General features: G+C 38.5%; 14 protein-coding genes across 14 annotated transcripts; 7 read left to right on the top strand and 7 right to left on the bottom strand.

Annotated features, from left to right (window-relative positions):
• Positions 1–115: 115 nt before the first annotated feature.
• Positions 116–1,687, bottom strand: PTM1 (Ptm1p; the record flags this gene model as incomplete). The annotated part of the gene is made up of 1 exon (XM_056223866.1): positions 116–1,687. The coding sequence occupies one exon, from the start codon at positions 1,685–1,687 to the stop codon at positions 116–118; it is 1,572 nt and encodes a 523-aa protein (XP_056077841.1).
• Positions 1,688–2,461: 774 nt separating this feature from the next.
• NFU1 (Nfu1p) lies at positions 2,462–3,232 on the top strand (the record flags this gene model as incomplete). Its single annotated transcript, XM_056223865.1, has 1 exon — positions 2,462–3,232. One exon carries the CDS (start codon positions 2,462–2,464, stop codon positions 3,230–3,232), a length of 771 nt encoding a protein of 256 aa, XP_056077840.1.
• A 252-nt stretch (positions 3,233–3,484) lies between these two features.
• On the bottom strand, positions 3,485–4,159 carry VPS24 (ESCRT-III subunit protein VPS24; the record flags this gene model as incomplete). Its single annotated transcript, XM_056223863.1, has 1 exon — positions 3,485–4,159. The coding sequence occupies one exon, from the start codon at positions 4,157–4,159 to the stop codon at positions 3,485–3,487; it is 675 nt and encodes a 224-aa protein (XP_056077839.1).
• A 576-nt stretch (positions 4,160–4,735) lies between these two features.
• Positions 4,736–5,827, bottom strand: SPC42 (Spc42p; the record flags this gene model as incomplete). Its single annotated transcript, XM_056223862.1, has 1 exon — positions 4,736–5,827. The coding sequence occupies one exon, from the start codon at positions 5,825–5,827 to the stop codon at positions 4,736–4,738; it is 1,092 nt and encodes a 363-aa protein (XP_056077838.1).
• Positions 5,828–6,429: 602 nt separating this feature from the next.
• Positions 6,430–7,524, bottom strand: PHD1 (Phd1p; the record flags this gene model as incomplete). Its single annotated transcript, XM_056223861.1, has 1 exon — positions 6,430–7,524. The coding sequence occupies one exon, from the start codon at positions 7,522–7,524 to the stop codon at positions 6,430–6,432; it is 1,095 nt and encodes a 364-aa protein (XP_056077837.1).
• A 1,719-nt stretch (positions 7,525–9,243) lies between these two features.
• On the bottom strand, positions 9,244–10,830 carry PRI2 (DNA primase subunit PRI2; the record flags this gene model as incomplete). The annotated part of the gene is made up of 1 exon (XM_056223860.1): positions 9,244–10,830. One exon carries the CDS (start codon positions 10,828–10,830, stop codon positions 9,244–9,246), a length of 1,587 nt encoding a protein of 528 aa, XP_056077836.1.
• An 886-nt stretch (positions 10,831–11,716) lies between these two features.
• DCW1 (putative mannan endo-1,6-alpha-mannosidase) lies at positions 11,717–13,066 on the top strand (the record flags this gene model as incomplete). Its single annotated transcript, XM_056223859.1, has 1 exon — positions 11,717–13,066. The coding sequence occupies one exon, from the start codon at positions 11,717–11,719 to the stop codon at positions 13,064–13,066; it is 1,350 nt and encodes a 449-aa protein (XP_056077835.1).
• Positions 13,067–13,327: 261 nt separating this feature from the next.
• Positions 13,328–14,878, bottom strand: ANR2 (Anr2p; the record flags this gene model as incomplete). The annotated part of the gene is made up of 1 exon (XM_056223858.1): positions 13,328–14,878. The coding sequence occupies one exon, from the start codon at positions 14,876–14,878 to the stop codon at positions 13,328–13,330; it is 1,551 nt and encodes a 516-aa protein (XP_056077834.1).
• A 306-nt stretch (positions 14,879–15,184) lies between these two features.
• On the top strand, positions 15,185–17,101 carry ELM1 (serine/threonine protein kinase ELM1; the record flags this gene model as incomplete). The annotated part of the gene is made up of 1 exon (XM_056223857.1): positions 15,185–17,101. The coding sequence occupies one exon, from the start codon at positions 15,185–15,187 to the stop codon at positions 17,099–17,101; it is 1,917 nt and encodes a 638-aa protein (XP_056077833.1).
• A 447-nt stretch (positions 17,102–17,548) lies between these two features.
• CSE4 (centromeric DNA-binding histone H3-like protein CSE4) lies at positions 17,549–18,238 on the top strand (the record flags this gene model as incomplete). Its single annotated transcript, XM_056223856.1, has 1 exon — positions 17,549–18,238. The coding sequence occupies one exon, from the start codon at positions 17,549–17,551 to the stop codon at positions 18,236–18,238; it is 690 nt and encodes a 229-aa protein (XP_056077832.1).
• Positions 18,239–18,789: 551 nt separating this feature from the next.
• Positions 18,790–21,549, top strand: LPX2 (Lpx2p; the record flags this gene model as incomplete). The annotated part of the gene is made up of 1 exon (XM_056223855.1): positions 18,790–21,549. The coding sequence occupies one exon, from the start codon at positions 18,790–18,792 to the stop codon at positions 21,547–21,549; it is 2,760 nt and encodes a 919-aa protein (XP_056077831.1).
• A 475-nt stretch (positions 21,550–22,024) lies between these two features.
• On the bottom strand, positions 22,025–23,086 carry SFK1 (Sfk1p; the record flags this gene model as incomplete). The annotated part of the gene is made up of 1 exon (XM_056223854.1): positions 22,025–23,086. The coding sequence occupies one exon, from the start codon at positions 23,084–23,086 to the stop codon at positions 22,025–22,027; it is 1,062 nt and encodes a 353-aa protein (XP_056077830.1).
• Positions 23,087–23,814: 728 nt separating this feature from the next.
• ASK1 (Ask1p) lies at positions 23,815–24,693 on the top strand (the record flags this gene model as incomplete). Its single annotated transcript, XM_056223852.1, has 1 exon — positions 23,815–24,693. The coding sequence occupies one exon, from the start codon at positions 23,815–23,817 to the stop codon at positions 24,691–24,693; it is 879 nt and encodes a 292-aa protein (XP_056077829.1).
• A 217-nt stretch (positions 24,694–24,910) lies between these two features.
• MDM35 (Mdm35p) lies at positions 24,911–25,171 on the top strand (the record flags this gene model as incomplete). The annotated part of the gene is made up of 1 exon (XM_056223851.1): positions 24,911–25,171. The coding sequence occupies one exon, from the start codon at positions 24,911–24,913 to the stop codon at positions 25,169–25,171; it is 261 nt and encodes an 86-aa protein (XP_056077828.1).
• Between the last annotated feature and the right edge of the window lie 196 nt (positions 25,172–25,367).

Genomic DNA, 25,367 nt, shown 5'->3' with positions numbered 1-25,367 from the left:
AATATATCTATGGTACATACATTTACTCTTTTCTCTTGTAAACAGTTCGTGACTGTTTTGGATGGCACTGTTCTGTACGTTTCAATCCTTCAGTAAAACCTGCCTTGTGAAGACATTATTTTGTTGGAGAGGAAGGTAATGATTTATTACCTTGGCCGTGGTTATTCGAATTATCATGGCCCTCTTCATCATCAGTAAAATTTAAATTCAGGTCATCTTCATCTATACCATGCTCACCAGTGATGATACTTGCATCATCTTGATCATCAAAAGATTGCAAATCACCTAAGTCGAAGTCTGCGACATTTTCTGGATCTGTAGGCAATTGCTGAGATGCAGCTAGCATGTATGAGGTGTCTGTTGGCCTCCATAAGAAGGAAATGGTGACAAAAACAATAAAATACACTAACGTGGGCCAGAAATCGGTAACGAAGAATCTTGATCTCCAGTTCTTCTCGATCATATCAATAGTGTTCATGCCGACGTAAATAAATGACGAAATTATACTACCCGCTAGAACACTCAAAAAGGAAGCATATATGATGTATAGCAGCTTCTTGTACATGTTTAATTTCACAATCTGTCTTTGTTCCCTCAAGTAGATAACGGTTTTTGTCATAGATCTAATAATCATGTAGTAGAATATGACCAATGAAAGTGCCATAGGAATCATGGTAATCAAGATTAATGGTGATGGTGCTTGCATGTCACTTAAATAACTTTGGATCAAAAATCCAATACATATTGCATAGGTTAGGGCAGCATAAATTTGACAACGCCTCATCAAGGTCTTATTTAACTTGGGGTATACAATACCGTAACCCAAAGCAATGATCAGGAGCAGGAAAAATGAAAATGTCACTTTACCAGCCGTTAATATTGATAAAAAGACCATATAGACATTGATGCCCGCAGTATTACCCTTTTCATTCTTCAAATCATAGTAAGCCCATACAAATATGGTTTCAGCAGTTAAAAAAACGAAAAAGGCCAACAGATATTTTTGCAATGGTAGCAATTCATGCTTGTGCTTCCAGAAGGCAAATGAATATAATGCCATGGCCACAACATATGCAACAGCCAAAAGACCATATAGAGGTAGTTTATTGATCTCAGTCCCTGCAAGATGACCATACGCATTTCTGAAATTCACCACAGCGTCAAACTTGATCGAACTTTGTGATGGGAAAGCAGTAACACAATAGAATCCGGTCTTCTTTATTGGATAACTAGTATCATGTAGACCTATCTCACTTTGAGGAAAGGTCATAATCGGATTGGCCAGAGATCTGTTTGTGGAGCTATACGGATCATATACAACATCCTGAACAATAAACTCATCACGATTTTCCTCTTCACAGAGCCCGGAGTCAATTGTATAATCATCACAAATATAATACATTTCATCATCGGGCAATCTTACACCCAAGTGTTCAAAGTCTTGAAAATCATAGATGGCAATGATTATGCCGGGATCAGAATCATCTTTCAACCCGGTTATTTTCTTAAGATTGAATGATATAAAGGGATCGACCTTGCCCTTCCAATCTTCTTTGGAATACATACCTGCGCACACTTGATAGTCACTCTGACTTATCTTCTCCTTGTTAGCTGTTACAAACACTAGAAAATAACATAAGAAGGAAGCAAACAGCCGGAAAGGTCGGCAATACTGGCATACTCTCATTGTGCTTGCAAAACTTTGTAGTTTCTATGAATTTAATGCTGGTAAACTTTACACCTACTGTTTCTTAAAAAATTACCGAGATATTATCTCCTTTCAACTTATAACTTGCAAAATGTGGCGAAACGATTGGTCTTATTAGCTATAAGACTGCGATTAGGCTTTTCTTCAACTGTCCCTATTTCTCTCCTATTCCTATATCTTTCCCTGTCTTTTTCTTCTAGTTCATTTTTCCACACTTTTTAAGTAACTAAGCTTATACCTGACGTGCACGGGTGCAATATCTATATCGGGCAATACAAATAAGCAAGAAAGAAATTACCACGCTTAACTGAGATTGGATATCCATAAAGACTCCAAGAGAGATCCTGAGCTATATTCGGTTATAGTGATGTTACACTATGCAACAGAGAATCTGCATAGAAGTAAAAGTGGAATTGCGCACAAAATGCACAATTGTGCATTCGAAGCGGAATTTACGGGGTTTACGGTTTCTTTTGGATATAGTTCCATACCAAGGACGGGCTTGCATTAATTGAGGGCATTAAGGCAGTCATACTAGTGAGCATGAAGGATCACTTAATGGAGCATTGTCGATTTTTGAATAGTCGTTTTAACGTATGGAATGACCAAGTTTTCCGAGGTTCGGCAATCTCTCTTCACAATATTGATTATTAATCATCGTAAGGAAAGGTGTATATGTAGCGGACTACCTCAAAGTAAAATGCAGTAGTGTTGCATAAAGTCTGGGCAAAAGAAGCATAAAACCTGCTAACAATGATCAAATCAGTCGCTAAATTAAAGGGATTCCATTTTTCTTTGTGTAATACCCAGAGATTGATTCATATCAAGACTTTAACAACCCCAAACGAAAATGCGTTAAAATTCCTCTCTACCGATGGTGAGATGTTACAGACGCGTGGTTCCAAGAGTATTGTTATCAGAAACACAGATGAAAATCTCATTAATCATTCCAAATTAGCACAACAAATTTTCGTGCAATGCCCGGGAGTGGAGTCATTGATGATAGGTGATGATTTTCTAACTATCAATAAAGATAAAATGATCCACTGGAACAGTATTAAGCCAGAAATCATAGATTTATTGACAAAGCAACTTGCTTGCGGCGATGATGTTATTTCCAAGGAATTTCATGCTGTCCAAGAAGAAGAAGGAGAAAGTGGTTACAAAATTAACAAGCCTAAGTTTGAACTTACTGAAGAAGATGAAGAAGTCAGCGAGTTAATTGAGGAGTTGATAGATACAAGAATAAGACCCGCTATCTTGGAGGATGGTGGAGACATCGACTATCGTGGCTGGGATCCAAAGAATGGAACTGTGTATTTGAAGCTACAAGGTGCATGCACCTCATGCTCGTCTAGTGAAGTTACTTTGAAATATGGTATTGAGTCCATGTTGAAACATTATGTCGACGAAGTCAAAGAAGTAATTCAAATCATGGATCCCGAACAGGAGATAGCATTGAAAGAATTTGATAAGCTTGAAAAAAAGCTGGAATCGAGTAAAAATGCAAGCCATGACGCTTAATCGTTTGGTCCTTCGAATTATTGTGCAAGAAGAGACAAAAAATAACCGTATGCATAATGCTGCTGCCGCTTTCTTCATTAATTCTCAATGATCCGTGCTTTTCATTATAAGCATTTGTTGGCAGCATCACCATGAAAAGACGATAACATTTACCTTTTTCTTCTATTAAAGCACGGGGTCCTTTTGTACTGTGCTTATTCGTACCATTATTTATTCAATTACTTAATTTTTCTGTATAATCATAAAAATACTCTAGTTTTGCAAAGCTCTGAGCCTTTCACGCATTTCATTTACCATCCTATCTGCTTCTTCATCAACTTTCTGATCTGGTATTTCTTGCTCTTCCTCATGGGCTGGTAAGTCTACAGTTGGGACTTGATCAACATTCTTGAATTTCTCGTTCGTATATTGTTCAACAATCTTATTAACTTCTTCGTCAACAGCTTCGTCCATCTCTTCTCCTACATCCCCAACACTCTCCATGGTATCGTCCACCATTTCACTTATAATACCAGATTTCATCAATTCCTTTTCTAATTCAATCATCGTATTTCTCAATTGAGGTAATCTCACTAAGGAATTAACTTCTCTCATTAAGCCCGCGCTGTCAGCCATTTGGTTCGACAAAGCGTTCATTCTGATCGCTTCATCTATCTTCATTCGAACAGAATCTAACTGAGCCCTGGAAGTGTACATTCTATCGTACTGTTTATTGATTTGGTACAGCTCTTTAGCATAGAGTCGAACTGTCCTAACATCATTCTTTTTAGCCGATTTTTTGATAAGTTGCTGCGTCTTATTCTGCAAGACAGTGAGTTCCCGTAATGATTTATCTATATTTCGGCCATTTTTTCTCAGCACTGACTTGATCCTCCTCTGTTGTTCCTTAGGATCGGGCCCCCAAATGGCCTTCTTTATGTAGTCCATTGAGAATATACTTTATACTCCTCAGAAAAGTGCCTCTAAACTATCGAAGCTCAGTAAAGAAATGTACCGCTGTTGCCTTTGATGTATTCACCCCAAAATAAAGACCACTTGGACGGAAATTTATTGAATTAGCCTCTTTTTATCTCGTCTTTATTACCATGTATGTATATGCCATCCCATTAGAAGCGCAGACTACTAATAATTCAACGTCTAAAACGATATATTCCGGTACTCATATAGATACCTAATCATTCACTCCACCAGTGGGTGGAGTAACTTTGTCAATATGAGTACCTACCTATATACACGTGCATTTCTGGTACCGTCATAGGTCACTTATGGTTCATCATAATGTTCCTAAAGACTAAAAGTAAGGTGACAATTACAAAATTCTCAAATTATATATCCTATAAAGAGAAAAATACTTAATATAAAAGACACTTGAGTTTCCAACTTCGTGTGAAAACAATAATTACAAGGAAACGTAAAGACCTTGTATTATGCGCCCTTGCTTCCCTCCCACTGATATACAGGATTCTACAAGATGCGCCATACGCCTCATACACTTTTAAATCATCATCGATTATTAGGTGTGGGAGTTGCGAATGTCTCTGACACATTATTTTCTGGCTTGACTCTATTCTTCTCGTATAAATTATTCGAACACTCTATGCAAGCATCGGAACATGGTGAGTAATCATGGTGGGATTGGGAAGGATGACGATGCGTAGTGTGATTATGTTTTGAAACACTGTCAGATTTTATGTTGTCATCGCCATCCATCATACTTTGCAGTTCCTGAAGCTGATTATTCAAAGATAACTTTCTCAAGTCATGCTTTTTTCGAACAAGTATTTTCCTCTTTAGCTCTTCTATTTCTTCTTCTACACGCTTCAATTCTGCGCTCTCATACATCATGATATCGTCGTCAGAAGGATTTACTTTAGGCATAGGATTGTATTTCTTGGAATCTTGAAAATTCAGACGATTATTTATTGGCGATATCGTATTTAATGGTGGCGGTGAAGGTGTCATTTTATTGTTACTATTTTCTTCTGTCCTCATAACATAGTTTGTAAGAACCGAGAGAGTTTTTTCTATTGCTTTTAGTCTATTGTTTTCGTCTGAAGTATTGGAGGCTTTGTTAGTTGAGCGAAGATCAATTCCTACGTCTGAAGCTCTATTCTTTGGTACATTTATTTGGTCATATTTTTGGGGGACAAAGTTTTCATCAACAATAGGTTTACTGACATTAGAGTAGTTCATATCTTTGATAGTAGAATTGGCATCAGAAAGTTTCTTCTCTAGATCACTTATCTTTATCTGAAGATTGAGATTTTGATCTTCAAGTTTTTTGGTAATGTCAACGTATTTCTCAAGTTTTGAGCGCAGAGTTTCGGCTATTTTCTTAAGTTCGAATATTTCGTTTTGCTTTTCCCTCAGTTTAAAGTTCAGCTCTTTATTTTGTTGGACAGCTTTATTAATAAATTCAGTATTTCGCTTGTACTCTTCTGGCACCAATTTATCCGCATTGATACGGGACCCTACGTCATTGTAATCTCTATTCATCGGAATTGGATTAGAATATTGATAGGGAACGTTGTAGTAGTCGTCGTAAAGTCTGGAGGATTTGGAAGAATATCGCTTAGGTGTGGGAGATCCATTCATGTTCTCTGAAAAAGTATATTACAAAGTGTTTGTTTGTTTGTTTTTATGTCTTTTTTTTTTTCGTGCAGCAAAGAAGTCCCTATTCTTTTCTTCTGATTGTGTCCAAAACTGTTTTTGTGTAACCAGGAGTTGACACTACTTTTTGTATAATGTCTTCCTTATTTATTAGATGTTTTTGGTGCATGTTTTTTCCATTTGTTTTGTACCAAGTTCACCAACCACGACGACGCGTAATGTGATCAAAAAACAAATAATACCATGTTTCAAAAAGGCATCATAGTACTTTCTCGCGGGAAATAGTACTGTTTTCTGAACAATGACAACTTTAAAACACAGATACAAAACATAATACACATGAACAGTTAGATTTGGAATAACCCGATTATTACAGTAGAAGTCATTTATGACTCGCAGTAACAATTAGAATTAGAATTTTATGATTTATAATGTTACAATTTTTTTTATGTCCGTTATTTAGTTTTATATATCGAGTACTTGTAGGAGTTGAGCAGTGGATGTCTGCATAAAATTCAGCTTTTTTTTTCTTTTGAAATCTTGATTCTTGCTCATCGATCAAATAGTTAACGGATTTTGCTATTTGCTTATGAAAGTTCATTTTTTGCCCTACTTGTTTGGGCCTCGGTATCAATAATGTTAATTTTTAAATGAGGCAATTCATCCACATTTTGAGTAGATACTGCATTCGACAAGGCTTTAACGTCGTTTGGTTTAGTGTCAGTAGCAAGCCCATTCTTGTCACTAGATGGCTCTTGTTTAATGAAACCAGGGCTAGCTTTAGGGGTTAACGTTTCCTGACTTGTGGGTCTGCTCGCATCAACAATGGATTCTATATCCTTGACAAAGAGGGGATACAAATGGTCTAAGATCTGTTCCCGTTGAGCAAGGATATACGCTCTTTCAAAGGGGATCCAAACACCTTTGAGGTGCATCGAGCCAATCTTGACGACCTCTCTAATCTTTTCAGATCTCAATATTCCATCCCTTCTTCCCCTAGTCATCTTCGTAACGTTCAACAACTTAGTACCGTTAATCATATCATTATCAGCCCTGCGCACAACAGATATACCGTTCGCCTCGACTTGATAGCAGATAGTACTCTCGTCTTCCCACATTGTAGTTATCACGCGTGGTTTGAGAACTGAAGTGGAACTGAGCCCAGGAATCTTAGTTGACACTGGCGTTGTAGTCGTCGCCACCGATTTAAGACTATCCTGACGTGTATTATTAGCATCATTAGGGGTTTGCATAATTGGTGGCAGCTCGGTGTGTGCATGCAAGGAATTCAGGTATGATCCATCAAATTGGACTTCTGATGGCACCACCGCCATCATAGGGAAAGAAGATGGCTGAAAGTTGTTGCCGGGGATGGTCGCATAAGGAAGCACAGCCTGCTGGTATGGAGACTGTGGTTGTTGTGGGTAAGAGGGAAAAGGCACTGCATAATAACGACAGTAATACCCCGATTTAGCTTGAGTTGGCGACGTAGCTAATTGGGTAACGTTTGTATACGTGTTTGGAGTCTCGCGCTGAACAAATGGAAGATTGATGGTATTCTGGTGTGATAGCTCGTTAAACGAAGGAAGAGTATTGTCGTAATTTCTGGTCGGAGTAATTGCTGCGTTGGGTTGAGTGTTCACCAGGGGGTAATGTAGCCTCATTTCAGGAACATGATACATGTTTTGTCAGCTTGATGAATGATGAATTCCAGCAAAGAGAAGGAAGCAATGGTCTTATTAAAATATAATATCAAGAAGAAGAAATTGAAAGAGAAGAAGAAGAAAACCACAAAGTTATAAGCTGGGAACTGAGGGGAGGTATGTAGGGCGGTGAGGAACACACAATAGAACAGTAGCGACTGCTTAATTGATTTGATGTATTGTTCGAGCTGTATAGAGTTCTTCCTATCTAAAAATAAAAAGAAGGAAAATAGGGAGGGTTTATGAGTAAGTATGGCCGTCTTCTCTTGTAAACGAAAGAAGAAGGAAACGAATGGAAGCAAACAAAAGAAAAGAAATTTTACACGCAGGTGAGATGCATCCATATTTATATATATATGTATAATTCCGGTTCTCCTTTCTGAGATCCTAACGCTCAAAGAGGTCATTATTACGTAACCATTTTTTGAGCTTGATATTGCCTATAGTACTGGGCCACAGGCGTTAGCACAACATGAAACAGGAACTGTTAGGAAAACGTCGCGAGCGCAAGAATTATGTTTCCACACTCTTACATAATAGCCTGCCAAGAATAACGTCCGTTTGCATGAACAACTAAATACCGAGAGAGAAAAAAGAGAAAAAAAGAAAAAGAAGAAAAATACTCTCGCACAAAAAGCCCGTAGACCACAGCATTCGGTTGCATTCTTCTCTTGACTGATATGAAGTGAGGTTATCCTTGATTTTTCGACCTTCGAACCTTACTCTCGTGAGGGGGAGGCGTGAGATTGGGGTTAGTCTTTACAATCTGCAAGTTCTGCGGCAAATTTAGGGTAGGTACAAGCACTGTCCCTAATAGTTATCTTCGCATCGTGCAAATCCGCCCACGCAATATTTAGGTTTTGAGTGGGCTGATTTTGCATGTAACGTTATTGTGGCTGCTCTTTTCTGTCTTCGAAGGAGCTGACCGTGTTTATCCTACACGAAACGGGTGTCGTTTTGGGTCCTCAGAGAGAAAAAGGCGACATCGTCAATATTATCGCACAAACTTTAATTAACGAGCGGTGCAAAATGGTCTTCTATACTTTTTAGTCACAGAATACTTGCATAAGAAAATAATAGATCTTCCCGGTTATTTACTTCCGTTCTCACAAAAAACCGGATCCTCGAGGTTGCATTACAGCATTGCCAAATCGGCGAGATACTGTCGCTCCTGTGCATTTGCAGGCTAGCCACTTATTTAAAAACGCAGCACCTGCATTTTTGGCGCTCGAGGCTATACTGTAAAAGGTAGTTCTTTTCTCCCACTGCAGTAAGTTCTGTTCCAGTAAATACCTGCGGATGGGTGCCTGTAACATATTGAAGGTTTAAACGGAAAATGGCGCTGCAGTAGTAGAAGAAATGGAACATTTCCGCGGAAAGAGCTGGCACAAAGCACCAAGTACAAGTATTGGGTTGTTATCTGTTGCCTGTCACAGAGCAATAGCGCAATGACTTGTAGTCACGGAAATATAAGGTTTCTTTGGCCAGCTACTAAAAGTATGAAGGAGAGTTGAATATTATACATATCTTGGCTGTTTTGGAGGCAATACAGTTACCGGTAATGTATTGTGTAGCGGTTATCGTTTCTCACTTTGTTTTTTCTTACTAGAAAGTTTTTACTTACACTAAACCAAATTACGTATAGAACTGATTATCCTAAGTTGCTTTTTTCCCTTTACCCTTCTTCTCTTTCCTAAATTAATGATTGCCATTATTAGAAAGATTTTCCTTTTCCAGCTTCTGCTGCTTCTTTTGCAGTTGCCTTGACCTTTCAAAGTATAGGTTAGGATGTGCGATATGTGTTTGCTCGCCAATTTCCAAATCTGCTGAAGCAGAATTGTGTGTCATTTCAAATACTTTAGTGCAAGCAATTGTGTATTCACCCTTTTGGCAGGAATCGAGAACGCTGATGATTTGCGCTTGGGTCAACTTCATGGAACGCAATTCCGCAGATAGCCTCTCGTGACTCCAATCACGGAAGGGGCACCCGTGATAATCTCCACGCCCAGGCCTAGGCTTGGAAAGAATAGTATGACAGTCCCATGGTTTGTAATTGATTCTATTACCTTCCAGACCATAATTGTGCCTAAAACTGTAGCGGTACTCTTTATTAAACTTCTCCATCGTCATGTTTCCATTTCTTGTAAAAGCCTCAGACCAAAACTTCATAGCCTCATCAGCACTTAACCCGATACCTTTCAAGAACAGACTTAGTTGTTGTCTACCATAGTACCTTAGATGATTGTTCTTCTTAAGGCCTTCCATCAAGTTTTTGATACATAGCGGATAGTTTGAGCTGATTTCCTCGGACCAGACACTTTGGGCATTGATTTCGTCATCTACATTTTCACCGAACTGATTCGACTTTTGCTGGTTGAAATCGGCAATGGTGTATCCTGATGATAGATGGCTTAAAATTGGTAGCAGCCTGTCATCTTCATTCAGCCTTGGTAAATATTGGTACGTTCTTAGTAACTCTTGGCTCAATCTGTTAGCAAATTCATTCGAAAGCAAATTCAATTGCTGAAATTGTGGCAAATAAGCATAACCGTCCTTCAAGTAAACCAATCGATTCCCGACTAGTTCTATCACGTTTTCAAAAGGCAATTTTATGAATTTTTCTTGTTGGAAATATTGTTTTCTTTGATGTTCTTCATTCAAGTTTAGTTGAAACTGCAAAGACGCCGAAATTGTTTGGTACAACTGATGTGAAAGTTCGGTCTTTTCCTCGTTAGATATGAATTGCAGTAGAGGAAGGTTCAAGGATTGAACAAATTTTGTTTGGTCGGTGGAGGTTAGCATATTGAATCTAATCTTGAACAGGAATGTTTCAGCTCTGACGAACTTTTCCCGTAGTTCCTTGGAACGACAAAAACATAATCTTAGAATGAAATGAGAGTAGTAATCCTTTTTTCTGTCTTCTAAACTCTCTGTGTTAAAAGGCAGTAGTTTTTGGAACTGCGGCTTGATTATGGTTTCGATTTCTTTGATGGATTTGTTTCTTGAAAAACAAGATTCAATTTCCAACAGAATTTTGAGACGATCGATTGCCCAGATCTCAAATTGTTCCAACGTTATTTCCCCCTGTGGTGGTAAATCGTAGAACGATAATTTCGACTCGTGTAACTTGCTATAAAGTCTTTTTTCTTCTTCAGAGGACTTAGGATATAAGATGACCTGATTTGTTGCATTTGCGTTTCCCATACCCAGTTCGCTCTTGATGACATCATCGTATGAGCCAAAATTCTTTCTTGAGGCGATTCTTCTTTTTGATTGCCTGAACATATCTCCTTTATTCGCTTTTAATCACCGTCAGTATTTTGTTTCAGTCGAGTAGGTACCAGTACTCCCAAAGCTGTATAAAGAGAATAAATGTAGGTTGAAATATTTATTTCACAATGATTGTAGAATACTAATATCGAGTTTACGCGACCTCCTCGCGACGCGTAATTTCAAATAGCGCTAACTTTTAATAAGTACAAGGCGTGCACCTTAGCGGATAAGTAAATTAACATTGCAACAAAAACTAAACCAAGACTACTACTTGTGGTGAACTAACGCCAATATCTTTACAATAATTCTAGAAATAGGAACGATCTCATGCTGTGCGCCAGTCCTCTTAGTGATTGACGCATTCTAGTCTACGCGCAGACATGATAAACCAGTCATTGTAACTCTAAAAGCTCGATTATCTTGCTTGAAGTGCTGCACCACGTGTGTATTGTACAGCAGGTTCTATAGGTGTATATATATATATATATATATATATCTATATATAACGTATACTCTATTCATAGCATCTTTATCCCATCACCCGGTTTCGCGCCTCAAACGGGCGCGATTTAATTTCGTACATATAGAAAGAAAACTGCAGATGGAAGGAAAGTACTGATTTCATAAAGATTGTAGCAACTACTCTAAATACTGGGGTCATCTTTCTTTTTTCACGTTTGCTCATTTGATACCCACATTCTGTCAGTAACTCAGTAGTTTTGCGAAACGAAGTGATTTTAGTAAAGAGGGGCTTTAATTTCAGAAGACGAAATAGTGATTACACAACGGAGATCATTCTACAAATATACCATCAGTGAGGACAATAATTATTCATTATTATATTTTTTTCTGATTTTTCCTTCTTTTTTGGTTATTCTGGGAAGTAAAAATATATATAATGTTAATGAACAAAGTTATAGGGTTCCTGAGCGTACTCTTCGCGACGAGATTTACAAATGCCGTCGAATTGGATTTAGACAACTACGAGTCTTTACAAAATGCTACATCACTGGTCGCTTACGGTTTGATGGATTATTACACAGGAAATCAGTATGGTAAGACAATCGGTATGTTTTCAGATCCATACTATTGGTGGGAAGCCGGTGGTGCCTGGGGCTGTATGTTGGATTACTGGTTTTTCATGGATAATGATACTTATAATGATGAAATTATAGCTGCTATGATACATCAAGCCGGTGATGATAATGACTACATTCCACTGAATCAATCTACCACAGAAGGTAATGATGATCAAGCCTTTTGGGGTATTGCTGCAATGACTGCCGCCGAGAGGAATTTCACTAATCCTCCTGAAGATGATCCTCAATGGTTGTATTTGGCCCAAGCTGTTTTCAATACAATGGCTTTGCGTTGGGATGCAGATTCTTGTGGTGGTGGTTTGAGATGGCAAATTTTCGTGTGGAACTCTGGTTATGATTACAAGAATACAGTATCCAATGGTGCCTTATTTCATATAGCCGCGAGACTGGCAAGATACACAGGTAACCAAACGTATGTTGACTGGGCAGAAAAGGTTTACGAGTGGATGGTCGGCGTAGACCTGATATCTAATGGTACCTACAAGTATGTTTACGATGGTGTCAGTATCGATGATAATTGTACCAAAGTAACCTCATACCAATGGACATATAATCAAGGTTTGTTATTGGCTGGCTCTGCCTATCTTTACAACTTCACGGGATCTGATCTCTGGCACACAAGAACGAAGGAGTTTTTGAACGCTTCTCAAGTTTTTTTCCACGATGGCATTGTGTATGAGGCTGCTTGTCAAGGTCCAAATTCCTGTAATACAGATCAACGTTCCTTCAAAGCATATTTTGCACGTTTCTTAGGTGTAACTGCACAATTGGTACCAGAAACTAGGCATCAAATCATGTCCTGGTTGAATACATCGGCAATTGCAGCTGCTAAATCATGTTCTGGAGGTACTGATGGCCATACGTGTGGATTAAATTGGTTTAATGGTACATGGGACGGTATGTATGGTCTAGGTGAACAAATGTCGGCTTTGGAGGTTCTGGTCAACACGAGGGCTTTAGATAGACCCGCTCCATATACTGCGGAGAATGGCGGTTCCTCTGTTGGTGATGGGGCAGCCGGTACTCAAGCACGGCCTACAAATTTGGCACCTTTGAATATTACAAAAGGTTCAAAAGCAGGTGCAGGTATCATTACTGCTGTCATTGGTATTTCAATTGTCGCATGCGCTTTGTGGTTGGTCTTTTGATGTAAAGACGATGAAATTTTAGGTTTTCTATATGTAAATGAAAATGAAAAGAACTGGATCATTTATATATATATGTGTGTGTTTCAAAACTGATAGAAAATTGGACGAACAGTACAATAGTAGATGAATGTTTTTTATTAATAAATCGTAAATTAATTAACCATATATACATATATAAAATATACTTACAGAGACATACATGATTTTTCTTTCCGATAACATTTTCTTTCTAGTGTCATTTTAGCTCCTTTTTTTGCGTGATCAGCAGAGGTTTCTCAAACAGTCTGGGAGATTACTGATTTCAACCTTTCTCTGGAACCATCTATAAGTGATATCTTTGATGAATTGATGATCTTGTTTGCTAAAGCAATCCAAATTCAACTTCGTTAATAAAGAAGCTGAAATGGTTATTGGTTGTTCTGAATCAGTATTTTCACTTTCTTGGACAACGCTTTTTAGCATGTTGTATAACTTTGATGTTCTAAAGTGGAAGTAACGTACTATGTTTTCAGCGATCTGTATTTCCGAATCATTAGGCTCTGGGCCAGAAACATGCTTCGAGATTTTAAAATTTTTTGTCAGGTGATAGGGTGCCACTAGATAGCCTGCAGTAGTCAATAGATAAAGCCCATCGATCAAAAACTGCAGCCATGATATAGGCTCTGTCACCCCGTAAAGTTTACTTTTGAAGTTTGTTGAAGCATCTTCTTTTAATTCCCCAAGTATGAATTTCTCATACGTTTCTAAATCAAGGGGGGTTGCTTTGTTATGTTCACCAGATGAGGTAATAATTTCCACGTCTTTTCCCGGAAATTCCTCCATAATTGATCTTGAAGTAAGTTTGACTACAATATCGTAAATCTCCGGTTTATACAGCAAAATCTCCTCACCAGTGGTAGCCACATAACCGCTCCCTTTTCTGAATGACTCTAGAAATGGTATATCTGATGTTGATACGGTGAAAATAGGTTTAATATAGTCATCGCTCATATGGTTCCCTATCAAGTCTTTTGAGAGCATTGATATTAGAAAAATACAATAGGCTAACGAATTGCATAACTCAAACGATTCTCCCTGAGGAACTAAAATTAATATCCTCAATTGAAGGAGGCTCGCTCTCCAAAGTGGAAATATCAGAGGCCCTAACTTCCTGGTCCAATATGACAAGTACTCAACCAAATGTCTCCTTTCTTGAGGAGAATGCTCAAAGACTTTTACTGAATTTTCAGCAATACGACCTTGGTTATTCTCCTTGAAAAAATTATCAAAAATATCAAATTTATCAAGATTTTCCTGGTTTATCCATTGACTAAGTAACTCCTTCAGATGACTTACATATCTATTGGCACTGTACGCATGGTATATTTCCTTATAAAATTGCTTTTTACTATCTGATGACATATCTTGGACATCGATAATTACACCAAGAGAAAACATTTGGACTTTACTTCTATCAACCTGATTATCATTTTCAATTATATCAAATGAATTCTGTTTGAAATAGGCAATACCGTAATCGTAAACTGTCTCCTTGGCAGTATCATTGGCACCAAACGTTTTGGGGACTACAAAATTAACAACATCGTCCGTTTGCTCGTGAATACCAGCAGGCAGCGATTTGAATTCAATATTGTTCAGGTCGAATGTCGCATCATTGATGCTTTTAGACCATATTATAATATTTCCTTTTTTCACATCAAATTTACTTAAGAAGATGCAAGCAATTCCTGGTTTTTCATGATTAGAGTTCAAAAGTCTAGATATACTAAACGCATTTGGATTTATAGTGGGTTCCTCACCTCTCAAATTCATAACCTTTCAACCAACTTGCTTAAATATCTTGAAGTATAATAAAGTTGTACGTAATGGATAATTTGTCAGATGTCAATAGTAGGCAGTTAAACTGCGTTTATCCAAAATGCCAAAAAAGTACAGCGTATATCACTTTGCACGTAATGATGGATGATGAGGTAGCAACAAATCAACACTACAATAATTTCTAATTCTGTAGATTAACGCAGGTTTAAAATGCCTAATGATATCCCTAACGTGTGACAGAGCTATCCATATATAAATTTTGTTGGGAGACTTGTTTTAAAGTAATTCGTTAGTACGAAAATGTCACCTCGACAGCTTATACCGACGTTAATTCCGGAATGGGCACCACTATCGATACAGTCGTATATGAGAGAGGGTGATTCGGATAGTCCTCCAGTTACACCCACGAGCCAGACATCTTCATGTAGCTCTTCGTTTTCTTCACAGAAACCTACTTATAGTACAATTGTAGAGGATAATATGGACATAATCTTAGATGAAATTCGACCATATGTGAAAAAAATAACCGCTAGTGAACAAAATAAGAAGACTATAAATCAATATACGTTAGGGGCCTCAGCTGGAAGTGGACAGTTTGGTTATGTACGAAAGGCATATAGCTCTACTTTAGGTGAGGTAGTTGCTGTCAAGATCATACCAAAAAAGCCCTGGAATGCCCAGCAATTTTCAGTAAATCAAGTCATGAGGCAGATACAGCTTTGGAAAAGCAAAGGTAAAATTACGAAAAATATGAGTGGTAATGAGGCGATGAGACTCATGAATATTGAAAAATGTAGGTGGGAAATATATGTCGCCTCAAGGCTTCGAGATAGTGCTCATATTGTGCAATTAATTGAATGCTTGGATTCTCCTTTTAGTGAGTCGATTTGGATAGTTACGAAGTGGTGTAACCTTGGAGAATTACAGTGGAGACGTGAAAACAATGAAGATATTTTGCCCCAATGGAAAAAACTTCTAACTTCAGATTGTACTGTTTCTAAATTTGCCGAGAAAATTATGGAGGATATGACAAAAGGACTTCAATATTTATATTCTCAAGGCTGTGTTCATCGTGATATCAAACCATCTAATATTTTATTGGATGAAAATGAAAAAGTTGCAAAACTTTCTGACTTTGGAAGTTGTATTTTTACTCCTCAATCATTACCTTTCACCGATGTGAATTTTGCGGACTGCTTCCAAAGAGAGCTAAACAAGATTGTTGGTACTCCAGCATTTATCGCACCAGAGCTATGCCATTTGGGCAATTCCAAGAGGGATTTTGTGACGGATGGCTTCAAATTGGATATTTGGTCATTGGGGGTCACACTTTATTGCTTATTACACAACGAGCTACCATTCTCCGGAGATAACGAATTCGAAACTTACCACAAGATTATGGAACTATCGTTGAGCTCCAAAATAAACGGTAACACTTTGAACGATTTCGTCATTAAGAGACTTTTAGAGAAGGACGTTAATCTGCGTATAGATATTCAAAATTTGGCAAAGATTTTATTGTGTGATCAGGCAGAGCATTCTAAAAATTCCAAGCAACCTCTTTCCTCCAATATGATACACATACGAAACGAAGGTCCTGTAAGAAGATTTTTTGATAGATTACTGACTAAAAAAGGCAAGAAAAAACACACAGAAAAAGTGAAGGACAACACATTCGGATCTATAAACATTAACTCAGCAGTCTCGTCACATACTGATGAGGATCTAGATAAAGAAGCTTTCGCCACAACAGTTCTCAGGTCTTCGCCTGACTCGAGCGATTATTGTTCATCATTAGAGGAGGAAGCGGTTCAAGTTACCGACTTTCTAGATACCTTTTGCAGGTCAAGTGAAAGCTTACATAATATGAATTTGAACAATTATAAGCAAAACACAGAAGTGAGGACTGAAAAAAGCGATTCATCTTCTCATTCGTCATTGAAGATCCCAACCCCTATCAAAGCCGTAATAAGGCTAAAAGACTCTCCCAAAAAGAATCAGAACAAGGGGCACACTAACAGCTCGCCGAACAAGCTGAGTTTTTCATTAACAAATGGGAGTAAGGAAAGGCATACAGTTAATAGCGTAGGGCCCAGGAAGCTCGCACATTCAGGGAATATTCTGAACTTCAAAGCATACATAAATCCAGCTAAAAGCGATACTCGAGAAACAGTAGAAGATGTAAAGACGTATCTAAACTTTGCAGAGGACGGATGAGAATAGATGGGTCTACTGAATGATGCTTGGCGGACTGGATTAGCTGATACCTATTTCTGTTAAATACTCTCAAAGTAATATACCAAGATACAGGTAGTATACATACATATATAAATCTGTGTATAGGACACGCAAATTAAGTAAAATTGCATTTGTAGTAATAGTAAAAATAATATTCACAAGTTATGAATGAATGGCCATTGAAGATGGCAACAAAGGGTGTTAGTCTCATGTTGAAAAATTCTACTTTGCGAGAAGTTTGAAGAATTACTTCTCAATCTCTCTGCGTCGCGAAGTGGCGGGAAGTAAATTGTAAACAAAAGAAAAATATAACTATCGATCTATCTAGTTTTGGAGATTGCCTTCTAAAGTTGATGATGAAAGCGCGTGTGTTGCTTCAGATAATCAATAAACCGCAGATTAAAGTAGGGCACCAGTAGCGTAATCATGTCAAGCAAACAGCAATGGGCTAATTCTGCTATTCAAAGTGATTCAAGTGGAAGATCACTCAGCAATGTCAACAGACTTGTTGGAGAGCAACAATCCATTAACGATCGTGCATTATCATTATTGCAAAGGACAAGAGCAAGAAAGAATCTATTTCCAAGAAGAGAAGAAAGGAGACGATATGAGAACCCAAAGGATGACGTAGATTTTGAAACTGACTATGATGGCCAAGCAGATGATTTGGAGATAGAAACTGAGAACGAAGAAGAAACTGAAGTGGCTACTGAAGTATCAACGTCCGCGCGAACACATTCGTATGCCTTGGACAGATACGTTAGACAGAAAAGAAGAGAAAAGCAAAGGAAACAGGGCTTAAAGCGTATTGAAAAGAAGTACAGTCCAAGTGAATTAGCTCTATACGAAATTCGAAAGTACCAACGTTCCACGGATTTATTGATTTCCAAAATTCCTTTTGCAAGGCTTGTAAAAGAAGTTACGGATGAGTTCACGACTAAGGATCAAGATTTACGCTGGCAGTCAATGGCGATCATGGCACTACAAGAAGCAAGTGAAGCCTATTTGGTGGGTCTATTGGAGCATACCAACCTTTTGGCATTGCACGCGAAAAGGATAACTATAATGAAGAAGGACATGCAACTAGCAAGGAGAATCAGAGGACAATTCATTTAAGGATTTTTATTCACCAGTTTTCTAAACTATGTCACACTCTATTTTCTGTATTTTGGTGTGCGTGGGAGTTTGAATTACAAACTTTGGTGTTCAACGTGGAGACTTTTGCGACTTTTCTGGGGTGGGAACCGACCACCCTTATTCATGATTTATATTAGAGTAAGGTACTTTTAATACTTTAAATAAGGTTATAAAATCATAACGTTATTAATTTCTGTTTGACACGTAATCTCTGTTGTTGTTTTTCTACTTTCATTTGTGGGGACTTCGTGAGATGTTTTTAGTAGTCCCCTATATTTCGCGATGAGGTTCCAGATCAAAGGATAAGGGTAAAGGATATCTTTTTTCAAGTCAATAAGGGATGCCTTTACAGAATATATATGATGGGAAAAAATGGGATCAATGCTGGTATTTAACTTGTGGAAACCCTCATAGAAATTTCTTTTCCCCTTCCATAATCTTTATAATAAAACAGACCACGAAAGACTAAGTTTCGGGTGTTTTAGGGTGTAACTGACAATATATATCTATTACTAATTGCAAATACCGTGATGTCACTAATATCTTCGTTACATACTGCAAATGTAGAATCTGTCCAAACCACCTCTGAACATACTACAGAGAGAAAGACGGTTAGAGTATCCACTTTGCAGAAGCCGTTGCATTCATCTGAAATGCATCGCGTGGCTCCGGAAACACCTCGCTCAATTTCAGATGATGTGCACCAACTGAAGAGCATATATTCTACTTACCAGGACTGTGGACAACCTTTAAGTAAAGAGGCCATATTCCATGCAAAACAAAAGTATGGCATTTTAAATACTCCTGCTAATCATCGAACACTTGGCTTAGGAGATTCTGGTAGTGATTCAGCAGACCTAGCAGCCCGCTTGGCCAGTAGAAAAATCAAAGGCTTACCCAATGACTCTGTCGAGTCAACAATTGAACAGAAGGCTCAAAATGAGGCGTTTAAGATAACCTTTTCGAAGATACCATTAACGCCACCTGAAGATGTGCCCATGATAGTCAATTTGGGTCTCAAAGGAAAGCGAGACGTTTTAACAAGGTTAGCTGCACAAAAAGCGCTATCTCACAATTTTCCATTAGATGATTCCACCAATGGCGCCTCTGGTGGTTCTAGCCTTAAAAAAAACAAGCCTTTGGGTTCTCCTATTGGAAATGAGTTTGATGCTAACATTGTTAATCCACAGCACCCCGCAGGTTTCAAATCCCTGGACTTATCTAATGTATTAGATGGAGCAGAGAGAAAAGCAATCAGTAGAATCAATAATAGGTTATATCCAAAAAAGGTAAATTTCAAAAATGGACTACAAACCGGTGGCGAGAGTGGTGCATCGAAAGCTAACAAAGAGGTTTTTAAGAAAGGAACTTTGGAAAAGCTTGAATGTTCTGCTGAGCAATTTGTAGAGTCTCAAACTGGTAATGAAAGACAAAGGCTAAATGATCGTCAATATATGTACGCAAAGAGTGCGGCTGATGCAGTGAAAAATCTTGATCCAAAGGCATTGGCAGATCCGGATTTTGCCTCAAGAGAAGTACTAAGGAATATGTACGTGCAGCAGGTATCATCTCCAGTGGTATTACATCAAGCTCAGAAGCTTGCAGACAAAAAATTGCAGGATATTGACTCGGGTGACACCTATAGGATTCTTTTTGGTAACTCAGCTTACAATAAGATCGCTGTTAAGATCGCTTTAGAGCACTATTCTACTAACCAAGAGCAAAAAAAAAAAATATACTTGGGCGGAGGTTTGTGGATCACTCCAGAAGAAGTCAATGTTGTAGCCAAAAACTTGATATCGCCAGTCATCAATGAAATTGATGAAAGAGCTAGCAGACAACGTGACGTTGACAAAAGTATTGAGAGAAGGTCAAGAACTCTTGATCAGGAATATGAGAATTGGAACTTCATGGAACGCACAAAAGAGCAGAATGACAGACAACTACTGTTGGCTATGGAATCAAAAGAACAACAGGAAAAAGCTGATGAGAGGGCTCAGGGGAGGAGAAACTATGATTCGATGGCACATAATATGGACATCAAAGTACAGCAGAAGGAGAGAGAACTTCAAAACACCAAACAAAATCGTGAAAATTTGAGGTATGAACTGCAAGAATTGTTGTCCAAAAATCTGTCAAAAGAAGATGATGAATTGAAAGATTGGAATGATACATGTGAAAGAGACCTCAGGGAGTCGAAAATTGAACACAATAAGGTAGTTAAATCGCGTCCCAAAAAGTTGAGAATTTTCAAGAAAGGATATGAAGAATTGTTGGATGAGCGCAATAGGATACAGGCGGAACTGAAAATGCTCAAAGCTTCAATCGCTGGGCACAGAACTGCAATCCATGACCTAAAAGAAAATAGTAACGTTGATGGAGCTTTATCAGCTAAACATGGTCAGAAAATTAGTAGTGGAGAGCCCTTTTTAGACGTTACTATGAATGACCCGCTGATTATTTCTGCAGGAAAGGCAATAAAAGAAGCAGAGCTAGCTACCGAAGAGTGCATGTTGAGGCAATTGCAAGTGGATGAAATGGCTATAATCAGGAGTATTGAGTCACATGAGTATGAAAGGAAACTCAGAAAGGAAAGCGAAACAGGTCTTAGGTCTATGGACAGCACCAAAGGGCTAGGGAGTGATTCAGGTATTTGTCAAGATGATATGATGAACGCAGCGGCCACTAATCAAAAAATGGCCCGCGAAAGGGAAAGCACCTCTCCACAAGCTGCCTTCAAAAGTCGGTTCCTCTCTACATTCAATACCGGGAAAGATGTAGATAGTTCTGCCAGTGCCAGGTCAGTTACTGGTGTTAGCGGTGTTCTGGATGAAAGACCTGAAACTTCAAAGTTTAATAAGGAAATTGATTTATCTGAAAGTGTAGCGAAGCCAGATAAAGTCCATGAAAGAGCTGATGGTACCACTGAAGGTTCCGTCTTAATCAAGAAGGATAATTTATCAAGGCCAGCCGAATGCACTCCAGGAAACATAACAATAGAGCAATTTTTGTTCAGTAAAAACGGTAATAAACAAAAACCATCTAAAACAGAATCTGTAACGATGAAGAGTGAGCCTACGGTAGACTCAATGGGGTTAGAAAAGGATGATGAACTGACACATCGTAACGACAGAGGTCGTCGATCCTTCAGTGGATTTTCTCAGGGTTCAGTGGAAAATGATTACAGTAATGAAGTTACGGATGATCAAGACGAATCAGACATAAGAGTTCGCGACTCCAATGATTCCCATACCTCTCCTAAAGAAAGTTTTTTCAAAGAGATTATCTAATATTGCACTAGTGCATCCACCTACTTCAATACACATTAACGCTGTTTCTGTTATTTTCTCATCATTTTTTTTTTTTAGTTTTTAGTTTTTAGTTTTTAGTTTTTAGTTTTTAGTTTTTAGTTTTATATTTATTTCTTATTGTTGTAAAAAGGGCGAAGTGAAACCACCGATCTTAAGCTCCTTATTATTTCTAGCCATTGACCTAATTGCCAATAACCGGGTGGATAACGGCGAAATGTGCTTTAAAAAGGCAACAAGAAGAAAAGCTTTGGGAAGAGGAAACCTAATACTAAGATATGAAAAATGAAAGGCATAGAATTAGAAATTAATTATATCAGTGACGGACAAAGGGGTAATTATGGGAGTAATGATGACATTTCCCATGCAGTCTAATTAAGGTATGCATGGAAAAATGTATATATATAGCTTGCAGATAGGAGGTTACTCCCTAAATGAAGCCCAGTATAAATTAAGATTATACTACTACTTGGAGCGATTCATTGGAAGAGGCATTATGGTAATTATCTGAAGATGCTATTTCCGCCGTTATGACATCGGCGATATTGTCTGAAGGTAAACCCTCTTCACTACGGTAGAGGCCCAGTGCCTTGTCATACTTGTAATAACCAGAAAATGATTCTACACGATTGAAGTAGCGAGACTTTCTGTATCTTCCACCTAAATAGAAATCTGCAGAAAGAATCATAAATATGACACCGAACCAAAATGCCAGCAACCATTCGAAACATGCACTCTTGGAACTATCATTGATGGCACCGAAACAAATGGCCCAAACAACCGCTAGAGTTAACCATATGACTTTTAGACTCGCGCTGATGGTGAATTTGTTCCAGACGTGGCCTTCCCATTTATACCAAGGTAGGTCATCTACAGTACTATAGCTTTGATTGAAGCTTTTTTCTGAGGATTGAGGATTGAAGTGAGGACTGGCCAAGGGGTGAACTGAGGCATAATGCCTTCCCATAAGAAAATATTCCGCAATCAAGCAGCAGGTGGATAGGAACATAAAAACGACAAAGACAGAGACCATTGCAATGTGAACATGATGGTACAGGGCAGTCGAGAAGATGGAACAGAATAAAAGGGCTAGTTCACCAATACCGCCAAGAACAAACGCAGCAAAAATCAGGTTACGTTCATCTTTCGTGTAGTATGGAGGCATTAAATATTTACCACTATGCAATTTTTCAGCATAGGAGGTAGAATCAGAGATGGAAGGGTCTTTCTTCTTCAATTGGAAAGGTAAGTAGCCGGATCTTTGAAAAAACTCAAGCGCAATAGTAATTACATAGCCTAAACCCTGCCATCCTGCACACGATATGAACAGTGGCCTTAAGTTAGTAGCACCTATATCTGAAATGTATAAAGGAAACTGCTTTGCGTGCATGAACCAGTATATGGGATGCCCTTGACTAGCCCAGCAAATAAGCATGGCTATCAGCATACCATACCATGGGATGAAGGCAATCCAGGGTACTATGAACATCCAGTTACCTGGACTTTTGAATTCTAGCATACTGTATGCTTGTACCTTCTATGTGTTTTACTATCTAACAGAACTTTTTACTATAAACGTCAAAAGTCTCTAAAAAAAATCCCGCAAAAATCGTGTCTTATTATTTAAGTTTTAAGTCGTCCATTGTGAAGTCTGTAAATCCTAACTTCAGGAAATAATTATATTTATAAATTGCATGCCCCTAAGAAGGAGTGAAAAATTCAACTACATTTTCCTTCGCCCAGATGGCAAATCTCTCTCATCCTGAAAAAGGTTGCTGTTTTTCCAGGTTTTTTTTTTCATGCATTTAGTTTACTGCCGCGGATCTTACTTTTGAAGAAAGTCTTACGCCGCAAAGGGAGCAGAAGATCTTCGTTTTGAGCAGCCGTGGACAGTTCCCGGAATTGGGTATAGTCTGCATTGTTATACCGTTAGTCTTGTAGATGATCCGAAATCTTATTTCTCATTCCTGGGATATCTTTATGAATGTTATTATGCCAGTGCGATATATCCGGTGCGTCATAGGGAAACGGAGGCCCTTACTTGATTAGTAATTAGTCCGGTTATATGCGTTAGAACCGCGCGGGTAACCTTATAGCGGGGTTTTTTCCGTTTTTCTCTATTTTTTGGTTTGTTTGGGTGAATTGAGCTATCAACAAAAACATGGATAATGTACGATTTGGGTGTGGAATTAAGGCAGGCTGGTGGATATGTGGATAAGGAAACACAAGAAAGTGTCAATATAGAGGATGGATTCCGTGAGCAAAGAAGAGACGCTGGAAAAACTTGACCAAGAGATAACGGTCAACCTGCAGAAGATAGACTCCAACTTGAGTTTCTGCTTTCATAAGATTACTCAGGATATCATTCCGCACGTGGCCACATATTCAGAAATATGTGAGCGGATCATGGATAGTACCGAATGGCTGGGGACCATGTTCCAAGAAACTGGGCTGGTTAATTTACAGGCCAACGCTGCTGTTGCGGAGAAAACCGCCCTTGGTCAGGGGAAGATGGTCAATAATGGTGGTATACTTCCTACATCCGCCGAAAAGTTGAGTGGGGAGACTCAAGCAGCCTGTGATAATCCTGGCGAGCTGGATTCAGTGGTAGGTATTACTCAGAACCCACATTCTATGCTCACTCAAGAAAATACAGACGATTTTCACACAGCAAACATAACATCGACGGGACAGATATTGAAACTTCCAGACTCTAGCGACGAGGACACTGGTGGTGAGGTGCTTTCTTCAGGAGACCAGAAAGGTCTTACCGGAGAGGATAATGAGGAAGCTGATAATGAGCAGGACGAAAGCACAATACAGAGACAAAGTCGCAAGAGGAAAATCTCTTTGCTTTTACAGCAGCAATACGGGTCTAGTTCTAGCATGGTGCCGTCTCCGATCGTTCCCAATAAAATGCGGAAGCAAGTGCCCCATGAAGATCATATCAACAACGACGGTAGTAACGACGATGAGAACAGTAATAATATAGAGAGCTCGCCTCTAAAACAGGGACCCGAAATGAAGGGGCGAGCGGAGAACGACAACGATGGATCTGATGAAGAAGAGAGTACGAAAGAGGTGCCTAAGCCCGGAACCATCATCCATTTTTCGACCACCAGGTAAGTTAAATAGGTATATATGCGCTTTAATAAAGAAGAAATTCACTGGCAGGGTAACCAAACTATTGTATTTTTCTCTATTATAGGAGAGTTGAACTTGGATTGGGAGCATGAACAATCAGAAGTCTACAGCGAGCGTATCAGATATACCAGAAGTAGGTCATAAAAATACTTAATTCGCGTTCTTACTGAAATCACAACAACAACAATATCAGTCTTATATGGGGAATATAATGTCAGCTAGTTTTGCGCCTGAATGCACGGATTTGAAAACAAAATACGATAGTTGCTTTAATGAATGGTACAGTGAAAAATTCCTTAAGGGAAAATCTGTTGAAAACGAGTGCACAAAGCAGTGGTATGCTTATACTACATGTGTCAACGCAGCACTTGTCAAACAAGGTATTAAGCCAGCTCTAGACGAAGCAAGGGAGGAGGCGCCATTTGAAAATGGTGGAAAACTAAAAGAAGTTGACAAATGAACCCCATTTAGATACGGAATGTGCCATGCTTACCCTGTAAATAGTAGTATAAACAATATCGATTTCTATCAATGTATAGTAATATCTACTTATTATTAGATTTGATTCAATTTTTTACCTTTTTAGGAAATCCGTCTTACATGATACCGTCGGAGGTGAGCACTCGCCAAATAAATAACGGGAAAATGGTGGCAAA

This window comes from Saccharomyces mikatae (assembly GCF_947241705.1).
Source record: "Saccharomyces mikatae IFO 1815 strain IFO1815 genome assembly, chromosome: 11".
NCBI lineage: Eukaryota > Fungi > Ascomycota > Saccharomycetes > Saccharomycetales > Saccharomycetaceae > Saccharomyces > Saccharomyces mikatae.
This window is presented reverse-complemented; position numbering and strand designations above follow the sequence as displayed.